The sequence below is a fragment of the Phytophthora infestans genome, genomic scaffold (assembly GCF_000142945.1).
Source record: "Phytophthora infestans T30-4 supercont1.34 genomic scaffold, whole genome shotgun sequence".
Taxonomy (NCBI): domain Eukaryota; phylum Oomycota; class Peronosporomycetes; order Peronosporales; family Peronosporaceae; genus Phytophthora; species Phytophthora infestans.
The window spans coordinates 1571057-1593377 of record NW_003303725.1 but is presented as its reverse complement, the minus strand read 5'-3'; the positions used below and the strand labels follow the sequence as shown (position 1 = coordinate 1593377).

Below are 22321 nucleotides of genomic sequence, written 5' to 3'. Positions count from 1 at the left end.
GATGAAGCCCGCTGAGAAGAATTATCCGGTCCACGACAAGGAACTCCTTGCGATGCGCTACGCACTGATCAAATTCAGAGTGTACTTACTCGGTGAGCAGACATTCGCGATCTACACAGATCATGCGTCGCTGCGAACAGCGACGAAGAGCCCTCATCTCTCTCAGCGCATGGCACGATGGTTGTCATTCTTCTCCGATTATAACTTCGTCGTTCACTACAAGCCAGGCAAGAATAACATCCTTGCGGATGCCCTATCTCGGCGCCCCGATTACGATCCACGCCAAGATTTGAGTCGTCAGTCACTTGAAGACGCGGACGACGACGAATTGGACTGCGCCACATGTGTGGCCGCAGGTGTGAACCTGATGACGGCGGTATCTCCAATACTTCCCCTGCGGGAAGAGATCTCTGCCGCGTATCGAGATGACTCGATATATGCCGGTATCCTGGAACACCTTCGCACACCAAGTGATGCCACGCTAAAGACACTGAGCCGCTCCACGCGCGACCAGATTCACAGATACCAACTTGACGGTGATCTACTGATATACAGTATCGATCGATTCGATGCTCCTCGCGTCGTTGTCCCCAACGACCCCGATCTACGCGCAAGAATTATACACGAATTCCATGACGCTCCAGTGGGAGGCCACTTGGGCCGTTGAAAGACTTTCGCGGCGGTATCCCGCGACTTCTACTGGCCTCACCTATACAAGTGGGTGCGCAAGTGGGTCCGCTCCTGCGAAACTTATTAACGCGTTAAACCGTCACCGTCATCGCAAGCTCCGCCGCGTTCTCTCCCTCTGGCGACAGAGGCGTGACGCTCTGTGTCAATGGACTTCATATTCGGTCTCCCACTCGATACTGACGGTCGTACTGGTGTTCCGGTCTTCGTGGATCGCTTTAGCAAGATGTGCCATCTCGTTCCGGTTCCGGACTCAATCACCGCGGCCGATACCGCGGTGCACTTTGTCGACGATGTCTTCCGACATCACGGCCTTCCTGAATCACTCGTCTCTGCCCGCGATCTACGATTCACATCGGCGTTCTGGACGAAACCCTTCGACCTCCTCGGCACCAAACTCCTCATGCCGACGGCGGCGCACCCGGAGACTGAAGGGCAAACGGAACGCGTCAACCGCGTGCTAGAAGATGTTCTGCGCAGTTATGCCCCGTCCTTCGAGAACTGGAGTTCCTTCCTGCCTCGTGCGGAGGTTGCACTCAACAATGCCGAACACGCGTCGACGGGATTGACTCCGTTCTTTGTCAACAACGCGCGTCATCCACGTGTCTCCGCACAACTTGCTGTGGGCCAACCCACGGCGACTGATGGCTTCACTCTGGCGGGGGAGGAATGTGATAACCCTGCCCAACCGGTTCCGATACTGGTTCAATCACCGGTTTCCGGTGAGACAACGGTTCTGCCGTCTACGAGTTCAGCTACTCCTGCAGTAGACATCAACGCGGTGACACGTTTACAGTCGAAGAAGATCCTCGCACCCGCGCAATCCACGTCGTCGCCGTTAGTTGACTGGACACACCGAACGCTGATCGCTCCAGCGCGACCCGCTGACAGGGCAGCGGTATCCGACTTTGTCCTTCATCGCCAATCGGCTACCTGATTCATCCGTGACGCGCTACAACTCGCGGTTGACAAGCAGAAGGAAAACGCTGATAAACGTGGCCGCAAGAACACAAGTTCATCAAGATAGGTGAGCGTGTATTACTCTCAACGGACGGAATTCGTACCTCTGCTATTACGAACCTAGGCGCGAGCAAACTCGCCCCGCGCTACATTGGGACATTCAAAGTACTATGAGTTATGGGTGATGCCTACACGCTAGACATTCCTACGTCGCTACGACTACACCCGACGTTCTACGTCGGGCGACTTAAGAAATAGCTTCCCGCGAAGATCCCGGAGGCGGAGCAGGAGCATGCGTTGAGCGGCCCTCGCGATGAGCCTGTCGACCCAGCGTCTCATCTGTCCCAGTTCCCCGCTCGCGCGGAAGAGCTCCACCCCTCGGTCTGCCAAACACCTGCGCCTCCAGACTACGCAGTCGCTGCAAGAGTTCACGATTCGACTGCCGCAGACTACTCGCCGTCGCCTCGGCGTTCCGAGAGCTCTCAGCCGCCCGCTCGGCCTCCTCCTGTGCGTCCCGAGAAGTGTTCAGCGCCTGCTCAACGTCGTCCTGGTCAGCCAAGTCGCGTCGAATTCCACCGCGACGGTCCTCCGCCCATCGTTGACTCGAATGGAGATACGTGCTGGATCGTGGACCGTATTGTTGATCACGAAGATCCTACCCGCGCGCGTCACTCGACCAAGTCGTCGGCTCAACACGCGGCTCCCGCCGAGCGGAAGTATAAGGTACGATGGCTTGGGTTTCAACCTGCTGATGATACGTGGGAGCCTCGCGCCAACTTGCTTCGTGACGTTCCTGATGTCGTCCACGACTACGACTCCAGCGACACCAGCCTTGAGTCAAACGCGGCCGCAAGCGACCTCAGCGGCGATCGAGAACGCGATCGACTACGCGCCCGACGAGACGTCGAATGCGCCGGAGACGGGCTCCGTCGCGAGCGCTGTCGGCGCGAGCCGCCGCGAATAGCCGTCTGGGTGAACTCGGAGAGTGAGCGCTTATACTTCTCGATCCAAGCGTGCTCCGTCGGCATGAGCGGATACTCGACAATATGCTGATCCCACTCAGCTTGCGTCGGGCGTCGCCCGATGTCACACGAACTGCAACCTTCGCGTACGTTGACATAGCACAAACGGTCTTCGGTCCAAGCGTCGTCGCAGACTTTCAGGCGCAGATCACCGAGTGAATGCTCGGCTTGTAAGGCTTCGCGATCACCGAGCCAGCCGACGACACTTTCTCCAGCCTCAGGCATCCGATTTTATCGTCGGATGAATGCGCACCATGATCTCTGCAAAGTTTCGTACGTCGCGCCGTCGAGTGTTTTGTTCCGGAGACGCCTGAAGCGCCGAAAGTGTACCTGCATGGTGTCCAGCGCGTCCGGGGTCACCGCCCCGGACAAGTCGTACAGCGCCCCCGGCTTCATATCCTCGTTCATCACGCCGGGCCGAACCCCAAGTCGACTCACGCTCTCAGGTGCGATATCAGCGGTCCACCCACTGTTCAGCGTTGTCGCCGACGCTGGAGCCGTCCGCGTTGTTCCGCTTCCTGTCTGGTTCGCCGCCCCCGTCTGCTGCGCCATGTTGTTCTCGTCCGCGCAAGTTGTATTGTGCTGCTCCTGGGCTTCGCAGGAGCTCCCGCCCGTCAAGTTCTCAAGCGTTTTCTTCTCCGCCATTTCCCAGTTTTTCCCGATTGCTCTCCGAAGTGCACCCACGTTAGGTGATTGCTGTCTTAATAGGGGGGGTGATGTAATGGGCCCTCCCAAGTTACATATGTAGGTAGTTTTATAGGTTCTTTGTAGTGGTTCACACAATTACATAAGTAGGTAGATTTGCATTACAAAAGTAGGTGCAGGTAGCGTGTGCTGAACTGCCGTCACCTTATTGGTTGAAATATGGGGAGCCAGACCCGTAATCAACCAATAAGGACTTAACGTGTATTTGAGTGGTCAGGGCAAGCCGCCCTGGACCTAAATAAAAACAGAGTTGATTTTCCTTCAGACTAAGTACTTAATTTCAGTATCACTGGACTCATCGTGTGGCGCCGTCCCTATCGTGGTCTCATAGCGTATGTAACAGGCCAGGTATTTACTCCGTTAATTGTTTACACTGTAGTGTTGAGGAAGCTCGCAATAGGACGACTGAGTCTTAAGTTTAAGGAAAAATCAACTCTGACTTTATTTTAAGACCAAGGTCACAAACCTGGCCACTCAAATACACGTCATAGTCCAATCGGCTAATAATTAGTCTGGATCCCCAAATATTAGCCAATGGCATGAAAAAAGTTAAGCACACTCAAGTCGTGTGCCGATGCACCTACTAATGTAAAGAAATCTACCTACTTTTGTAATGGAGGGGCCAATTACATTACCCCCTCGTAAGGTTGCACTTACGCAACAAAAGCAGCGGGCGAAGAAAAAAATCAATCTACGTGAGAATGGCGAACGGGGACTTGGCTAACGGGCAGAGCGAAACGGGGACAGAGACATCTCCTGCAAAGTGCAGGAGCGCCACAACTCAACTTGCGGAGAACTTGACAAGCAACACGATGGATCAGCAGTGGACGGGAACGCCGACGACGGCGACGTCGTCGACAGCAAGAGCGAAGCGGCACGCGCGTGATAAACGACCAGCTCCGAGCGCGGGCTCCGGACACACTGGACACGATGAAAGATCACTTCCGTCGCTTCCGCGGGCTGCGGCAGAAGCCTGGCAAGGAGTCGCATATGTCGCGTTGCAGGAGTCGTGGTGCGCTTTCATCCGACGCTGGAACCGGACGCAAGAAGATGGGGGAAACTTTGTCTGTCGGCTGGTATACCGCGAGGAGAAGTCACCGACGAGCCCAACGTAGAGCTTTTTACCATGCGATACCAAGATATTTGCAGCCTTATCAGCTCGTGTCAGCTGGCTAAAGTCGATGAGATTCACCCTCGTGAAGTCCGTCTTTCGAGTGATACCCGCAAACCTGACGATATTCTTGACAAACACATTCAGCGCATCATGATTGACGTTCTCCTTCCGCACCAGATCTTTCGCGTCTGCATAGTTTTGCTTAAAGCTCACCCGTTTAAGTTTATAAGTTTCTCAGAGTAGTATATTAAGGCAGATCACTGTAAAACTATTTTTCTTTAAATAAAACCGTACCTTAAGGAGCGGCCTTTTCGCTGCGTTGTTGCCGATTCACGCGATTTGAACACACATCGCACGTTGTATCACGAGTCGGACTCTGACCGTGCTTGTATTATACATGGACACTGTAAAATACCAATTGAAAGACGTGATTTACCCAAAAATAGCTATTTCAATAAATCTGCCATATTTTAGCAGCTCCATCGAAAAAGCTGCTTCATGGAAAACTCAGTTGCAGTGCTGAGCCTGACTCCGTGCCTTCGAATAGCGCTGCTGCGAGTCGCACCAGTGTTGCACGTATTAAAGTCTTTAATAATACAATTACCGGTGCGTACAAGTACATGTCTTTTTGTACTCCACTCATCAACGGCGGACGAAGCCTTCCCAATGACCGCCTGGTTCAACTCCTGACTGTCTACGCAGGGTAGTACGCTCGTCACGACGGAACGCAAATGGGGATACGGTCCTTACAAGAACATGTTCACGAAGATTTTGAAAACATGAAGTAAGAAAAGACCAAGCGCAGCGTGCACCGTCACAGTGTCACTGTGTCTTAATACAAAACGCAGTGAAGCTGTAGCAGACGCGAGCGGTGTACATGTAGACGAAAACCTACAGCACTCGTATGCATCACTCCCGTATGTCGTGTAGAGACCCCGATATGGCTGGTTGTTTGATGGAGACCACAGCTTCATGTCGTCCCTTCAACGGATTGATGCCAACGTGTCCCCAATCTGTCATGCGCTCGTGGCGCAAGCCTCGTGCTGCGAAATGAATCTCGGATTATCCAAAATGGATGAAAATCATTAAACATGTATCAAATTTGTGCTAGGGTAGGCTACACAAAATTAGCGTGTTTTGTTGTGAAATACTTTTAGCGAATCAAAAACGATTTCACTCACGTGCGGAGACCATCTTATCGGATTGAAAATGACGCGAGGAATTCAGTCAAAAAGAGAAAAAAGTATAAACTTATAGAGGAAATACTGCTTATCGGTGCTACATTGAACACTTTTTCGCTTTGCGACGGTGGCGCATGTATGTATTGTACTCTGCAAAATTTATGACATCAAGTTCTGTATCATCTCACATTTTGTTGCGCCATTTATCCAAAATTGGTCAAATCTGGTCGATCTTACCCTCGAGCGAGTCTTCCAGTTGTTAGACTTTGTCGGTTTGAAGAATGCGATTAGGGAATCGAATTTGTTTAATGATTTTACTGATTGCACCGTCTCAATTTTTCAACCCTGTTAAATGCAACGTTGGGAAGAGTCCAAGCTCGCTGCGAACCATCATGTGACGCATGTCAGCTCGAACGAGGAGAACGGCTCTAATGACCACGTGAACTGGATCGAGGCCGATGACTTGGTCGACCACGTGAACGAGACCGAGGCCGATGACTTGGTCGACCACGTGAACGAGACCGAGATCTTACGATTTGAGCGACCACGCGAACATGACCAAGACCGACGACTTGAACGACCACGCGAACGAGATCGGTGGCTTGAGCCGCTACAAAGAACCTATAAAACTACCTACATATGTAACTTGGGAGGGCCCATTACACAAACCCTCAGTAAACAGCAGCTGACAGGTCCTTTGCCAAAGGGAGCGAAGTAACCAGCTAAAGGTAAGCTGCAAACTGAAAGTATTTATAGGTAGGCTAAGCTTGAGCCCAACGTACAAACTATGCGTCACCTATTTTGAAGCTATGTCGTTGGTCCCTGGTATCACGTACCAGGTATCCCAAAGAGTGACAAGTCATACTTCGTGGAACTTGGGGCACACTTGGTCCGTATGCCGTTACATCCTCCCCACTTGGGTTCGGTTTACCGACCAATCAGAATGAGGAAGAGTACGTCACAAACTCTTATTCTCAAAGACGAAAGACATCGACTTGGCTGCGTGAACGCGGTGTGCTTCGGCCGCAAATTTGCTATTTATTCGCACCTAAGCAGGAAACTATTTTGAAACATTAACTATACCTTTATGAAAATAGTAATTAATATTTTTATCAAGACCAAGTTGATGCGGTTAAAACTTAAATATTCTGATATCTAGAGCTGATACTGATATTTTTAACTAAATAGTACTCTAGATTTAAATAAACCCAGAGAGTTTTTCCCTTTCCAAAAGCAATGAAGTCGTTGGGATGCGTGGTGGTCGGAGACGGGAGCGTCTTCGTGGTGGAAATTGATGAGTGTAAGAAGGTCGGAATCTTGAAGAAGATGATCAAGGAGGCGAAAATGTACAATCTTCCTGCGGACCAACTACTGCTATACGTCGCGAAGAAGGGTGACAGCTGGCTCAAGACGGACGATCCTGACGTGACGATGTTGGAGACTGGTGAGATCCCCACTGGAATCATTAATATTATGAAAAAGAAGGAGAACAAGATGGATTCTTGCTATCGTGTCCGCAGCACGGCGTTTGGTTTCCCTAACGAAGACGCCGGTGAAGACGGTGAAATCCACGTTCTGGTGAAACTTCCGGAAGCAGCCAACAAGAAGCAGCGTCTGGAGTGGCGGTCGACTCGGTGGGGATCACACGTTTACGACCCGAACTCACAGTACTTTGTGCTGGAGAAAGAAGATGTGGACGAGTCCGGACTCCTACCCTCTCGCATGATGCTCTACTGCAGGCCCACATTCCACCGCCAATTCGAGTTCTTACGCGATCAGGTATCGAGCGAAGGTCATTTGGGCTGGATCCTTGGCCCTCCTGGAACGGGAAAGTCAACTACTGCAATGGCATTCGCGTCGACTGTGGACAGAAGTGAATGGATAGTTACTTGGATTCACGTGGCTAAGGACATGGATCTGAACTGCGTGCGTCTTGCTGGCGAAGAAAGAAAGACTCGAGCCATTGATATTGCAGACGTAGACGAAGTTTTGCTGGTCGATGACACTAAGAAGCATCTACTGCTTGTTGATGGCTGGACAGCTGCAGACTTCTTCAGGGAGCTAACAGTCAAGTGTCACCGATGGTTGACGAGAGATCTTGTCAAACGACGGCTGGCATTTGTATGCTCGGTAGCCTCTCGTGGTAAAGTTCAAGAGGGAACGGATATCCGGATGCGCGCAATGGAATTTGATGTCTGGTCGTGGACATTGGCTGAGTACCTTGATGCAGTTAAGAAACGAGATTTTTTTATGTGCGTGGCGAGTAAGTTGGATGCTCCAGGCGGCGTATATGGACCAAGGTCTCCTGCCGAAATGGTAGAGTTGAAGTATCACTATGCGGGTGGATCATGTCGCTACATGTTTGACTATACGACCACCGACGTCAAGACCAGACTTTGCCGAGCCGTGGAATCCACCTCAAGTGCTGCGACTCTCTCTTCAGAAGGGCACCGCTCACAGCTTTGCATCAACCGGCTTTTCGCGATGTTTAAGCGACCGAATTGGGAAGGTACTGTGTCGCCGTTGATCAGTCGGTATGCTGCTACTACAGTTGGTATGGTTTGCGGTCCGGAGGCTATCAAAAATAAGTTCACTTCGACACTTCGAGACCATTCCAACCCAGCACTGAATGGATGGATGCTGGAGATGGTGTTCTTCTCAAGTCTTCGACATGGCGGTCTCGAACTTGTCGATTCAGCAGGAAATAAGCTTGACTCGTGGAGTCAATCAGTTATTGTGGTTTCGGATGGAATACCTGAGCTTTCTTGTGCTCGCCCCGTATGGATTAAGCCCGGAATATGGAACCAAGGTGGATATGATGCTATCATGGTGTGTAAACGTACTCAGCACGTGCGTTTGGTCCAAGTGACGAGTGCCCACAAGCATTCTTTTCGCATCGATTTCTTTTACCAATGGCTGAAGATGCTGTCTGAATCGCCGGAAAGTTTTGAGGTGAAGAAATTGGAGATATTCTTTGTGGTCGAGCAAGACAAGCTGAGCGCGTTCGAATTCACAACAACTGGAGAGGGACTTCTAGGCCCGTTTGAGTGGCCGAAAGGGAAGGAGACTGAGCTAGTTCAACTTGTTGGGATCCCAGGGTTATAAAAATGGTAGCGAAATATGATATGATATTTTTAACAGTAATAGTTTTATTTATAATATTAGAAATTATTAGTAGCTCAATAAAAGCTAACATAATATAAAAACATTACCTCAGAGATTTTAAAGTATATAATGTTTTATGATATGCTCCACCTTAAGTATGTTTCTTGCACAGTCAGGGGCTAATGGTAGCGAAATATGATATGATATTTTTGACAGTAATAGTTCTATTTATGATATTAGAAATTATTAGTAGCTCAATAAAAGCTAACATAATATTAGAACATTACCTCAGAGATTTAAAAAGTATTAGATACAAAATAATGTTTTATGATATGTTCCACCTTAAGTACGTTTCTTACCACCCACACAATTCTTACGGCCAGCCCTAGTGATGACGGGCCTTAAAACTGATGAGAATTTGCTCTAGTATTTCACTGTAACACAGGCAAAGTCGACCGACAGTGAAAACTGCAAACGGTTGCAGCCGTTTGAAGTCGATTGAGCGAAATCGAGGTATTTGTTCTTATTCTCTGCCGATAGCTTCGTCCAGATCGTGCGTCTCATAAACCTGCAGCCTGTGACGCTATGCTAATGCGCTCAGCAGTGCCAACACACCACACCAACCTTGCCGTCACTCTCACAATTGTCCTGGACTCTATTTCCCTCGCTGTTGACTAGTAATACTTCAGCTAGTCGAACGCTAGAGACATATGATTGGTGGATTATCGCAATTCGAAAATATTTATCGTGCCACTGTCTACGGTAATTAGTCTAGGTGCGAAAATAGTCTCAGTTCAAAAGTAGTCTAGGTCAGACTATTTATTGTTTAGCCAAAATATCGAGATTCATAAATAGTCTGACCAACACAGGTTCATAAATAGTCTGACCTGAGCCGTGTGGGTAAGAGTACACATTGGTACTCAGTACGGCTGAGTTCGAGTCACCCATTACTTTTTTTTCTCACAACAATTGGTTTTGATGTTTTTGGTTCTCGAAGTGCTGACCAAGTGCAAGTACATATACACCCAGAATCATTAGAAGCTATAGCAACAGGTGTCTGATGTTACCTCCGCTTCGGTGGTAGGGGTACAAGACTGGATGGTAGAACGCCGTAGCGCTCCCTCCAGTTACGTTTTAAGTCCTCGATCTCTGTTTTATCGGCAAGTCGGCATGGAAGTTGCTACAGCTACTGCGCAATGTGGAGGTTGTGAAGAACCCGTTGGTCCTGTTCATCGCTGTCCCAAGTGTTTGCGCCACATGCATCTATTTTGTGGACGACCCACTGGAGCCGAAGGCTTTGGGCAGTCGGTGGTGTGTCTAGACTGCGACAATACCGATCGAGCCAGCGACGGCAAATCGCAGGCCGACGACTTCGAAGGCGAGCTCGAGTACACGCGATCACGCTCACCCCGTTCATCCAGACAATCGCGCAGCACACAGGCTGTCAGCAGCATCGCTCATCGCCGGAAGGTCGTCCGCTGGATGACAGAGCACGAGGCAGTTAAAGGCGACAAAGGCATGTTTGCAAAAGCTGTCGACAAATTCCCTGGTGTATTCAACTCGATGACTCGGGCAGCCAGCTTAGCGAAGGCGATGGACTGGTGGAAGAAGCGTGGGCGTATACTGGAGGCAGATCGTGGTGCGGTTGTTGTTTCGACGCGTCGGCGAGGTGGAAGACGTCGCGTGAGTTCCAAGGTCATTGCGGGGCGTGGGCGACCAAGAAGCGCGTGGGTAACGTGGCTGTATCCCTTGCTTTTGGACGAGTTCGACAGACTCCGAAAGCTTAGCGTGAAGTTCGAGCCGGCGCTTTTGCAGCAACTCGCGAAGCAGATTCTTCGAGACAGCTCAGCGCCCTACACTTTCAAAAGTGTTGACCCAAAAGGTGAGCTGATCATCGACAAAATCACCCCTCGCTGGGTTCAGGGCTTTATAGAGGCACACCAGATTGTTATCAGGGCCCAGACAGGGAAAAAGCAGCTCGGCCAGGCCAAGCTTCAGCACATCGAGAAGGAAGTGGCGTTTCACCTAGCCTAGCTTCAGCGTGGGTTTGCCGACGGATCGCTCGATGAAAACGCGATCGAGAACATCGACGAAACTCATTTCGTTGTCGACTTCGATAACGGCAAGACGCTTGGGTTTTGTGGCGACGAGACTGTGAAGTATGCTGACTTGGTCTCCGGAGGTGAAGGAATGACGATGGTCGTGCGACTCTCAGGAGGCCCAAGCGCTCGGATTCACTCACCAATGATGATCTTTATGAATTCGGCGGGGAACTATCCTATTCACGGAGCTCCAGACAAGATCCCCGGCGTCTGCTATCGCTCAAGCAAGAAGTGGTGGATGACTCAAAAGCTGTTTCGAGAGTACCTAAAAGAAAGGAGGGCGATGAGAGCAGACGTTCATGGGCACAAGAAGACGATCTTCCTCGACAGCTGCTCCGGCCATTTGGAAGCGGAAGAATGTCGTTCAAAGCTCGACGCTATCTACTCCAACCTCAAGTTCTTTCCGCCAAACGCGACGGATCTGTGCCATCCAGCTGACTCGTTCGTCATTTCCAAGATCAAGGACGCTTGGAAAGTCAAGTGGAACAAGAAGAAGATGATGTTGATCAAGGAGAACGGGTGGCAAAACAAGGTTCGCAAGGATGGCTCGTGGTCAGGCAAGCTTCAAAACTTAGGTAAGATGTTTTCTTGCATCTCGCTTCAGATGCGGTCAAGGCGGTCAATCTTCAAAGGGATAAGAACGGAATGTCATACGCGCGAAAGGCAAAGATGCGATGCGGTCTGTCCCTTGGCATCGACGGGACGTGGTCGGTTTCTCAGCTTTACCCGCATCTACAAGACATCATCAAGAAGCACGAGGCCCATTTTGAAGCCGAGCCTGTTGACACGGAAAACGCGTAGAAATACAGCAAGGTGGTCATTTGCTAACATAGATAAAAGAACGAAAATTTAGTCTTAGTTGGAGCAGTCGTCTGCGCGACGACCCTCCACGCTGAGGTTTGACGGTTCGAGTCTCACGTTTTGTGTATTTTTTGTGACCGGTCGAAATTCATAAATAGTCTTAGCACTTAAATAGTCTGTGTCAGACTATTTAATGTGTATGACCTGAGAAACCATACACACAAAATAGTCTCGGTCAGACTAATTACCGTAGACAGTGTAGCTAATATTTAGTTGAAATATTAGAATATTATATTGTTTAAGAAGAAAATATTTGGTAATATTTTTATATTAACTGGTTTACCAAATGATATTATCCCTTTATTAACTTCACCTATTTTGGAGCTACCATCAGGGGTTATGGTAACTCCAAAATTGGTTTAATAGTTTTTTTATCAAAGAAAAAAATACAAGGTGATATTTTTATATTAAGTGGTCTACCAGGTGATATTATTACTATTTTATCTTCACCGATTTTGATTGACCCCTGCTCACAACCGACGCACCGGTGTCCGCTTCGCCAGTACCAATGGTCACCTCGCCGCTAGAGCTCGTGTAATTGGCCCCTCCATTACATAAGTAGGTATATTTCCTTTCATAAGTAGGTGAAATGCTGTCATGCCATTGGCTGATATATGGTGAGCCAGACCCATTATTAGCCAATTGGACTATGACGTGTATTAGAGTGGCCAAGGCTGTGGCCTTGGTCCTAAAAAGTCAGAGTTGAGTTTTCCTTAAATCTAAGACTCAGCCGTCCTATTGTGAGCTTCCTCAACACTATAGTGTAAGCAAGTAACGAAGTAAATACATGACCCTTTACACCTGGTAGCACTTTGTAGTCCTTCCAATGACCAAGTTCGACATGAGCCAAGACCTCACCACGCTATTTCCCCCATCTCACTCGGATCGAGTGAAAAGCTCTTCACTGCCTCGCGGCGGTGCCCGGAGAAGCCGTCGTCCACGCTGCTGCGCTCAGCGACGCCCGACGAGCAGCGCGTCGCGGCACAAGAATTCATGGAGCGCGAGCTCGCCGATGCGAATCGGCGAGTGTCAACTCCCTCGCGTATCTTCACGAATGACGTCGTGAAGCTAGAGACGTCCACCTACTCCGGTGCCGGAGAAGACCGACTTCCACTGAATCGTTGGTTTCGAAAGATCGACATCGCCATCGCCTCGAGGTTGATCGAGGCGCCTTCCGCGAAGGTTCACTTTATCCTCTCTCGGCTGTCTGGGAAATCCAAGGAATGGTCCCCCGGCAAGTTGGCCGTCGACCTCAACGCCTTTCCCACTCTGGATATCCTCTAGAGTGACCTTCGGCTCGCGTACGAGCCGCCGCAAGATGAATCTTGAATTCGGGCAGACATCTTCGCCGTTCGGCAAGGCACGATGACTGTGTGCGACTACGTCCAGAAGAAACGACACCTCACGTCGTGTATCGTGTCCAAGCCCATCGATATGGCCTCTCAGGTTCATGTGTTTGTGTTCGGTATGCGCGAAGGCATGAAGCGCTACTGCCTTACAAGATCGGACCCCTCTACACTCGAAGAGGCATTTGCCCTTGCATTACGCGAGGGCTATGGGGTTGCGGGAGAGCTGTTTATTTGTCTGTTTTGGTTTCCCGCCTAATATAATACTCTAAATAACGGTATGTATCAACCAATGGCTGACAGAATCTTACTATTCTAATTTGTTAAAGATATTGACTTTTAACCGATGAATCCCCTAAATGCATGCAGTCCAATAGTCTGCCAAATGTAACCATTGGTGTATCGCACACTAACGTGGAAAACCTCCTTCGTTACCTCCTTCGTAACCAAGGGGCTACATGTAGCCACTTGCGTGTAACCCCGTTACACCTGAGACATCCCGTTCCAACTGGTCCAGGCTGTCCACAAGTCGAGCGAAGACGCCCTGATTCCCGGTCTGGGTGGCAGCACCACCGCCAGCCCCAAGACTAAGTGCAATTCCAAGCACGGGAACGCGTAGACAGACGCGATCAACGTAAGGACACTACGTCGGACCCGCAGGGGGAGCACTCGGGCGATAGAAGCGCCTCGGAGGAGCCTCGTACTCTAGATCATATGAGGGCACCTCCGCCCCTGCTTAACCGGAATGAAGAAGCTGACTGCAACGTGGAGCGGGTTCGCCAGGAGCGGCGACTTCGCGGGAAGTGCCATCTCCTCGTGAACTGGAGAGGTTATGCTCGCTCCAAAACCTCGTGGAAACCGATTAAATGGCTCCTGATAGACTACTCGAAGGCTGTTCAATCTCGGAACAGAAGCGGCGGCAGCTTCGTAAGTAGTCCGGGGCTTCTTGCCCGAACGGAATACGGACGTTGACGACACTCCGTACCCGCGCTCATCGTGAGCGCTAGAAGCTGCGCGCTTCAGAAGAACCCTGGCTGCATGAGCTTGCTGACCAAGTGGGCAAACCGGACACAAAGGTCACGCCGGTCCGAGATGCGGGACAGCAGTGGATTTTCATGGAATTCCCGCAACTCCGAATTTGAGTACTTGAGAGACTCCACCCATGCCCAGAACATGCCCTCACATGAGCTCCAGTTGGGACAGCTCTCGAAAGGAACCGAGGGATAGCCCCAGAGAGGGTAGAGATCACCCCGGTTCTCGGACTTCTTACGAAAAGTCGATAAATCCTTAAGAATGATTCCATGCTGAGCGAGAAGCACGCACCGGGCCGCCCCCACGTTGTCACCAACAGCGACTTCTTACGAAGCAGGGCACGTTCATCTACGCCCTTCGACATGTGGCCACCGATAAGCCCACGACGAGCAATGCGTGTCTCCAGTAAGATGTCTGCCCCAGATCTCTCCTCGAGAGACCAATATATTCTCTCGGGTGGGTGGTGGCTCCTCCTGGAGTGCAGGGCCTTTGTCGCGAGGCTTATTACTCTTGGTTTGCGCCTTTCCGGCAGTAACCTTGACGGGTGCTTTCGCACCGCTCGTCGCAGTGCTACGGGGTATGCTCAAAGTTTAAAGTGTAATACTCAAGGCGCTAACCGTGAAACGAGCCACCTCGCGTTTTTCGCTCGTGACACCCTCACTACCAAATAAGTCAGCACTGTGGTCACTATAATAGATTTGCTGCTTTTATACATTTCTACTATGCTGATTAATTCGAGAGCAACCTCAATCTCTATTGATAGGCTTAAATAATCCCACGACACCTTGTTAGCTCGGGTCCAGTTAGCTGCTTTTTGGCGAGAATGAACTATCTGTAAAATAAGCTACGTTAGCTTAGGTAGAGCTAGCAATGTGGGCCAGCAGCCTCTAAATTTACTTAAATTGACAAATGGCTCCTGATGCTGGAGGTTTGTGACTCTGGAATCCAGAGTTCTTTCTATGACGGCACCTTGATAGAAGACAAACTGTAACGGGCCTGGGGTGTCCGTTACTTGCTTACACGGCGGCGTATATGGACCAAGGTCTCCTGCCGAAATGGTAGAGTTGAAGTATCACTATGCGGGTGGATCATGTCGCTACATGTTTGACTATACGACCACCGACATCAAGAACAGACTTTGCCGAGCCGTGGAATCCACATCAAGTGCTGCCACTCTCTCTTCAGAAGGGCACCGCTCACAGCTTTGCATCAACCGGCTCTTCGCGATGTTGTAATCGACCGAATTTGGGACATGAAGTACTGTGTCGTGTCACATATTCTTGCGCTCTTCCTTCAAGGGTGGGCTAATCTCGTCGAGCTTACGTTCGAGGGAGTCTTCCAGTTCTTGTTCAGTGGCTGCAGGAAGAAGTAGATTGGAAACACTAGAGAGTTGAATAAATAAAAGTTTGCATTGTATTGGCTTGGCTTCCTCTTGAGTAGAACGGAGGGAAGAGTATAAGACTGAGAGCTAACCAGGAAGAGAGGCCTAACACCTCTCTCGACCTTACATACACTACACTACATATATAAAAAGGAAGGAGTTCACTTCGTTTGTTGTCGGCCTTCGTGGGACCAACGGAGATGCCTCTGGGAAAGGGCTTGAATGATCGCGAGGTGCTTTTGGTCCCCGACGCCAAGACTCCGGTGTTCAAGAGGGTCCCCTTATAGGACCACGCGAACTAGATCGGTGGCTTGAGCCGGTACAAGGGTTCTATAAATCTACCTAGATCGGCACCTTGGGATAGCCCATTAGACAAGCCCTCAGTGAACAGCAGCTGACAGGTCCTTTGCCAAAGGGAGCGAAGTAACCAGCTAAAGATAAGCTGCAAACCGAAAGTATTTATAGGTAGGCTAAGCTTGAGCCCAACGTACAAACTATGCGTCACCTATTTTGAAGCTTTGTCGTTGGTCCCTGGTATCACGTACCAGGTATCCCAAAGAGTGACAAGTCATACTTCGTGGGACCTGGGGCACACTTGGTCCGTATGCCGTTACATCCTCCCCACTTGGGTTCGGTTTACCGGCCAATCAGAATAAGGAAGAGTACGTCACAAACCCTTATTCTCAAAGACGAAAGCCATCGACTTGGCTGCGTGAACGCGGTGTGCTTCGGCCGCAAATTTGCTATTTATTCGCACCTAAGCAGGAAACTATTTTGAAACATTAACTATACCTTTATGAAAATGGTAATTAATATTTTTATCAAGACCAAGTTGATGCGGTTAAAACTTAAATATTCTGATATCTAGAGCTGATACTGATATTTTTAACTAAATAGTACTCTGGATTTAAATAAACCCAGAGAGTTTTTCCCTTTCCAAAAGCAATGAAGTCGTTGGGATGCGTGGTGGTCGGAGACGGGAGCGTCTTCGTGGTGGAAATTGATGAGTGTAAGAAGGTCGGAATCTTGAAGAAGATGATCAAGGAGGAGAAAATGTACAAACTTCCTGCGGACCAACTACTGCTATACGTCGCGAAGAAGGGTGACAGCTGGCTCAAGACGGACGATCCTGACGTGGCGATGTTGGAGACTGGTGAGATCCCCACTGGAATCATTAATATTATGAAGAAGAAGGAGAACAATATGGATTCTTGCTATCGTGTCCGCAGCACGGCGTTTGGTTTCCCTAACGAAGACACCGGTGAAGACGGTGAAATCCACGTTCTGGTGAAACTTCCGGAAGCAGCCAACAAGAAGCAGCGTCTGGAGTGGCGGTCGACTCGGTGGGGATCACACGTTTACGACCCGAACTCACAGTACTTTGTGCTGGAGAAAGAAGATGTGGACGAGTCCGGACTCCTACCCTCTCGCATGATGCTCTACTGCAGGCCCACATTCCACCGCCAATTCGAGTTCTTACGCGATCAGGTATCGAGCGAAGGTCATTTGGGCTGGATCCTTGGCCCTCCTGGAACGGGAAAGTCAACTACTGCAATGGCATTCGCGTCGACTGTGGACAGAAGTGAATGGATAGTTACTTGGATTCACGTGGCTAAGGACATGGATCTGAACTGCGTGCGTCTTGCTGGCGAAGAAAGAAAGACTCGAGCCATTGATATTGCAGACGTAGACGAAGTTTTGCTGGTCGATGACACTAAGAAGCATCTACTGCTTGTTGATGGCTGGACAGCTGCAGACTTCTTCAGGGAGCTAACAGTCAAGTGTCACCGATGGTTGACGAGAGATCTTGTCAAACGACGGCTGGCATTTGTATGCTCGGTAGCCTCTCGTGGTAAAGTTCAAGAGGGAACGGATATCCGGATGCGTGCAATGGAATTTGATGTCTGGTCGTGGACATTGGCTGAGTACCTTGATGCAGTTAAGAAACGAGATTTTTTTATGTGCGTGGCGAGTAAGTTGGATGCTCCACCCTGCTTAACCGGAATGGAGAAGCTGACTACAACGTGGAGCGGGTTCGCCAGGAGCGGCGACTTCGCGGGAAGTGCCATCACCTCGTGAGCTGGAGAGGTTATGCCCGCTCCAAACCTCGTGGAAACCGATTAAACGGCTCCTGATAGACTACTCGAAGGCTGTTCAATCTCGGAACAGAAGCGGCGGCAGCTTCGTAAGTAGTCCGGGGCTTCTTGCCCGAACGGGATACGGACGTTGACGACACTCCGTACCCGCGCTCATCGTGAGCGCTAGAAGCTGCGCGCTTCAGAAGAACCCTGGCTGCATGAGCTTGCTGACCAAGTGGGCAAACCGGACACAAAGGTCACGCCGGTCCGAGATGCGGGACAGCAGTGGATCTTCATGGAATTCCCGCAACTCCGAATTTGAGTACTTGAGAGACTCCACCCATGCCCAGAACATGCCCTCACATGAGCTCCAGTTGGGACAGCTCTCGAAAGGAACCGAGGGATAGCCCCAGAGAGGGTAGAGATCACCCCGGCTCTCGGACTTCTTACGACCAGTCGTGAAATCCTTGAGAAGGATTCCATGCTGAGCGAGAGGCACGCACCGGGCCGCCCCCACGCTGTCACCAAACAGCTTCTTCTTACGAAGCAGGGCACGTTCATCTACGCCCTTCGACATGTGGCAGCCCACGACGAGCAATGCGTGTCTCCAGTAGGATGTCCGCACCAGATCTCTCCTCGAGAGACCAATATATTCTCTCGGGTGGGTGGTGGCTCCTCCTGGAGTGCAGGGCCTTTGTCGCGAGGCTTATTACTCTTGGTTTGCGCCTTTCCGGCAGTAACCTTGACGGGTGCTTTCGCACCGCTCGTCGCAGTGCTACGGGGTATGCTCAAAGTTTAAAGTGTAATACTCAAGGCGCTAACCGTGAAACGAGCCACCTCGCGTTTTTCGCTCGTGACACCCTCACTACCAAATAAGTCAGCACTGTGGTCACTATAATAGATTTGCTGCTTTTATACATTTCTACTATGCTGATTAATTCGAGAGCAACCTCAATCTCTATTGATAGGCTTAAATAATCCCACGACACCTTGTTAGCTCGGGTCCAGTTAGCTGATTTTTGGCGAGAATGAACTATCTGTAAAATAAGCTACGTTAGCTTAGTTAGAGCTAGCAATGTGGGCCAGCAGCCTCTAAATTTACTTAAATTGACAAATGGCTCCTGATGCTGGAGGTTTGTGACTCTGGAATCCAGAGTTCTTTCTATGACGGCACCTTGATAGAAGACAAACTGTAACGGGCCTGGGGTGTCCGTTACTTGCTTACACGGCGGCGTATATGGACCAAGGTCTCCTGCCGAAATGGTAGAGTTGAAGTATCACTATGCGGGTGGATCATGTCGCTACATGTTTGACTATACGACCACCGACATCAAGAACAGACTTTGCCGAGCCGTGGAATCCACATCAAGTGCTGCCACTCTCTCTTCAGAAGGGCACCGCTCACAGCTTTGCATCAACCGGCTCTTCGCGATGTTTAAGCGACCGAATTGGGAAGGTACTGTGTCGTGTCGTATACCTCCTCTTCCTTCAAGGGTCGGGTAGTCCGCGGCTGTTCAGGGAGTACGGTCTTGTTCAGTGGCTGCAGGAACGGAAGATAGGAACACTAGAGAGTTGAAAAATAAAAGTTTGTTGATTGGCTTGGCTTCCTCTTGAGTAGAAGGAGGGAAATATAAGACTGAGAGCTAACCGGAAGAGAGGCCTAACACCTTCTCGACCTTACATACACTACACTACATATAAAAAAAGGAAGGATTCACTTCGTTTGTTGTCGGCCTTCGTGGGACAACGGGAGAGCCTCTGGGAAAGGGCTTGATGTCGCGAGGTGCTTTTGGTCCCCGACGCCAAGACTCCGGCGTTCAGGGGTCTCTTATAGGACCACCCTAACGGGCTCGGTCAAGGGTACGTGCGAGGTTGAGTTCAACGGGAACCACCCTGACGGGACGGCGGGGCGAGGAGTGATTCCAGGGTCTCGGGTCATCCCGACGGGAGGCAGAGCTCCCGGAATGACCCCTCCGTTCCCGGGTACGGGACATCCTCCCCGACTTGTCGTTCGTCGTCCTCGGCGAACGGACCTCTGCGTACATCTCTCACGTTAGTACTATAGACTCCGTCGTTAGCAACTTCTTCAGACAGGGGAGGTTGGAACGCTTCGTGGTAGTCCTCGGAGCGGTCCTCAACGTAGTTAGGGTCGGCGGCTTAAAAGTCATATAGCACCTCGACATCGTCGTCGACCCGAAGACGTTCGATGTTCCGAGCCTCGGCCATACTACGTCGAGAAGCGTTGCGGCGGGTACTCGTCAATGCTAGTTCGACCAGTACCTTAGAGGAGACAGATCGGAGAGAGCTCCCCTCGTCGTATTGACGACAGGCGTGAGATACCACACCAGCGACCACCACGACAAGAGTTATTGATTCGTACCATTCCCAGAACCGTTCCTCACTGGATGAGAGTAAGAGTACTGGCATCGTCTTCCTTTTTAAGTTTCTTTTTGTTTTTCACCACGATTCGTCCCCACTTGTTGTTTTCGTTCTTTTTTTCTTGAGATCGCGGTAAGATTGTTTTTCTTTTTGGTATGTAGGAGATCAGCCACTTGTGAAGTAGAATCCAAAAATATACAAAGTCGTAAGAAGTGTTCTTCAGGACACTTTCGAGGGAGGCGGGGTCGTGAGTTTACTCTGGCACATTGGATCGACCCGCCACGATTCCCCCTCCCTAGAAGAGTAGCTCTTCTTCGTCAACGGCGGCGTTAGCGTCTTCCAACCGCGCGCTGCGACGTAGTTCTGGTAGGTCTCCCTCCCGACGACGGGTTTCTTCGAACGCCTTGATCAGAGCAGCGTAGGTGGGCAATAGTGTGTTTCGTGGTCTCCAAAGAGTCTCGTAGGTAGCTAACAACACCAGGAAGTGCTCTTCACGGTTCTTTTTGCGTCGGGCGATTATGTCGATCACAGAGCAAGGAACTCCGGTCAGGGCCGTCTCTTCCCCTCCAATCAGGAGTCTCTCTACGAAGCTAGTAGAGGGGAGGTCCTCTTCTGATAGAGGTCCGTCGTCGTCTACACCCGGACTCGACTGGACTCCCTCGGGTACTTCAAAAGGGAACGGCTGACTCCATCGCCCTTGGAAACGTTTCAACCTATTGACGTTAATGGTCACGACCCGATTGGGGTGAGAAGGGATGGCTACTCGATAGGAGTTCTCTCCCACGATCCCGACCACACGGTACGGACCATGCCACGCGAAAGCGAGCTTCTTCGTGGTCTTTTCCCCGAGACGAGCTCGGAAGTACTGGTAGACCCACACCGGGTCTCCCTCCTTGAACTTAATCGGTACTTGGTTGCTCATTCGTTGCTCGTGTCTGCCCTGGGCCTTCAAGCGTTGGCGCTCTACTAATCGTCTCGTATCCCGTAGAGATAAGAATAGCTTTCGTCTGTAGCTAGCGACTTCGTTACTCTTCCATCCGTTATTCGTGCTGAGAAACGCGAGGTCCAGAGGTAACACCGGGTCCCGGCCATACAGGCTGAAGAACGGTGAGTCCTTAAGGGCCTCGTGATAAGACGAACGGTATGCGAACAGTACTCGGGGAAGATATAAGTCCCAGTCGTTTTGAGCTTCGTTGACATACATATTAAGCATCCCGATCAGCGTGCCGTTGAAGCGTTCGACTAGCCCCTGAGTCTGGGGGTGGTAAGCAGCTCCCAAACAACTTCTTGATCCCGAGTGTTTCGTAGAAGGATCGTGCCAAGTTTGAGATGAAGTTGGATCCTTGGTCGCTCAGTAGTTTCTCGGGGACTCCGTGCCGCGAGATCACTTCGTTCACCATAACTTCTACGAACGTTACAGTGTCCAAGCGGGCCACAGGGAACGCTTCGACCCATCGAGTAAAATAGTCGGCGAAGACGAGTATGAACTTGTTGCCTCGAGGAGTAGCCACTAAGGGACCTATGGCGTCCACCACCAATAGCGAGAAAGGTCCGGATAGTTCTTGTACGGGCATCCGCTGCATTCGGCCATTTCTCCAAGGGCGATAGCCTTTACCACTGTCGCAAACGGTGCATCCCGAACATATTCGGCCACATCCTTCGTCCAGCCGTGCCAGTAAGCGTGCTTGCGCACCTAGTCGAGCGTCTTAGTAACTCCGACATGAGCGGCAAGTACATCCTTATGACAGTGATGTAGTACCGTGGATATGAAAGGCAGGGGGATCACAGGAACTTCAAGAGTAGACGCAGGTCCAGCGCGAGCCTTCAGGTGTACGCGACGCATGAGTACTCCGTTCTTTACCGAGTAGTTAGGGGCCATCAGCAGGATTTTGGTGCGCATTTGAGGGTCCAGAGCTAGAGCTCCATCGCTAAGGAACGCTATCATAGCTTGGATCCAGGGTGTCCTCTTCTGTTCTTCCACGAAGCGAGTTTGTTGCAGCCCGAACACATCAACGGGGGACAGTAGGAGTTGGTCGGTAACCTCTTCTTCGTCGGGGAACGTCTCGGGTCCAGTTTCGCCAGCGTCCTCGGGCAAGGGCCCTGAAGGGAGCAGAGTCGAGTCGAGAGTCGTAGTCTCCCCGACTTCGACAGTACTAGGAGGGGACTCGTCAGCATCGTTGAGTAGCTCCGCCATAGAGATAGCATTGATGGTTTGGGTATGCAGCCTGGACAGACCATCCACATGACCCATCGAAGTACCAGGCTTGTGGAACACCTTGAAACGTAATTGAGACAACTCCATGGCCCACCTAGCCAGCTTAGCGTTGCTCGTACGATTAGTTTCGTTGAATACCCACGTCAAAGCTTT

At 50.5% G+C, this 22321-nt stretch overlaps 2 protein-coding genes across 2 annotated transcripts; both read left to right on the top strand.

Moving 5' to 3' along the window:
- Positions 1-6905: 6905 nt before the first annotated feature.
- PITG_14536 (crinkler (CRN) family protein, putative) lies at positions 6906-8774 on the top strand (the record flags this gene model as incomplete). The annotated part of the gene is made up of 1 exon (XM_002898937.1): positions 6906-8774. The coding sequence occupies one exon, from the start codon at positions 6906-6908 to the stop codon at positions 8772-8774; it is 1869 nt and encodes a 622-aa protein (XP_002898983.1).
- Positions 8775-16441: 7667 nt separating this feature from the next.
- Positions 16442-17575, top strand: PITG_14534 (crinkler (CRN) family protein, putative; the record flags this gene model as incomplete). Its single annotated transcript, XM_002898936.1, has 1 exon — positions 16442-17575. One exon carries the CDS (start codon positions 16442-16444, stop codon positions 17573-17575), a length of 1134 nt encoding a protein of 377 aa, XP_002898982.1.
- Positions 17576-22321: the final 4746 nt, after the last annotated feature.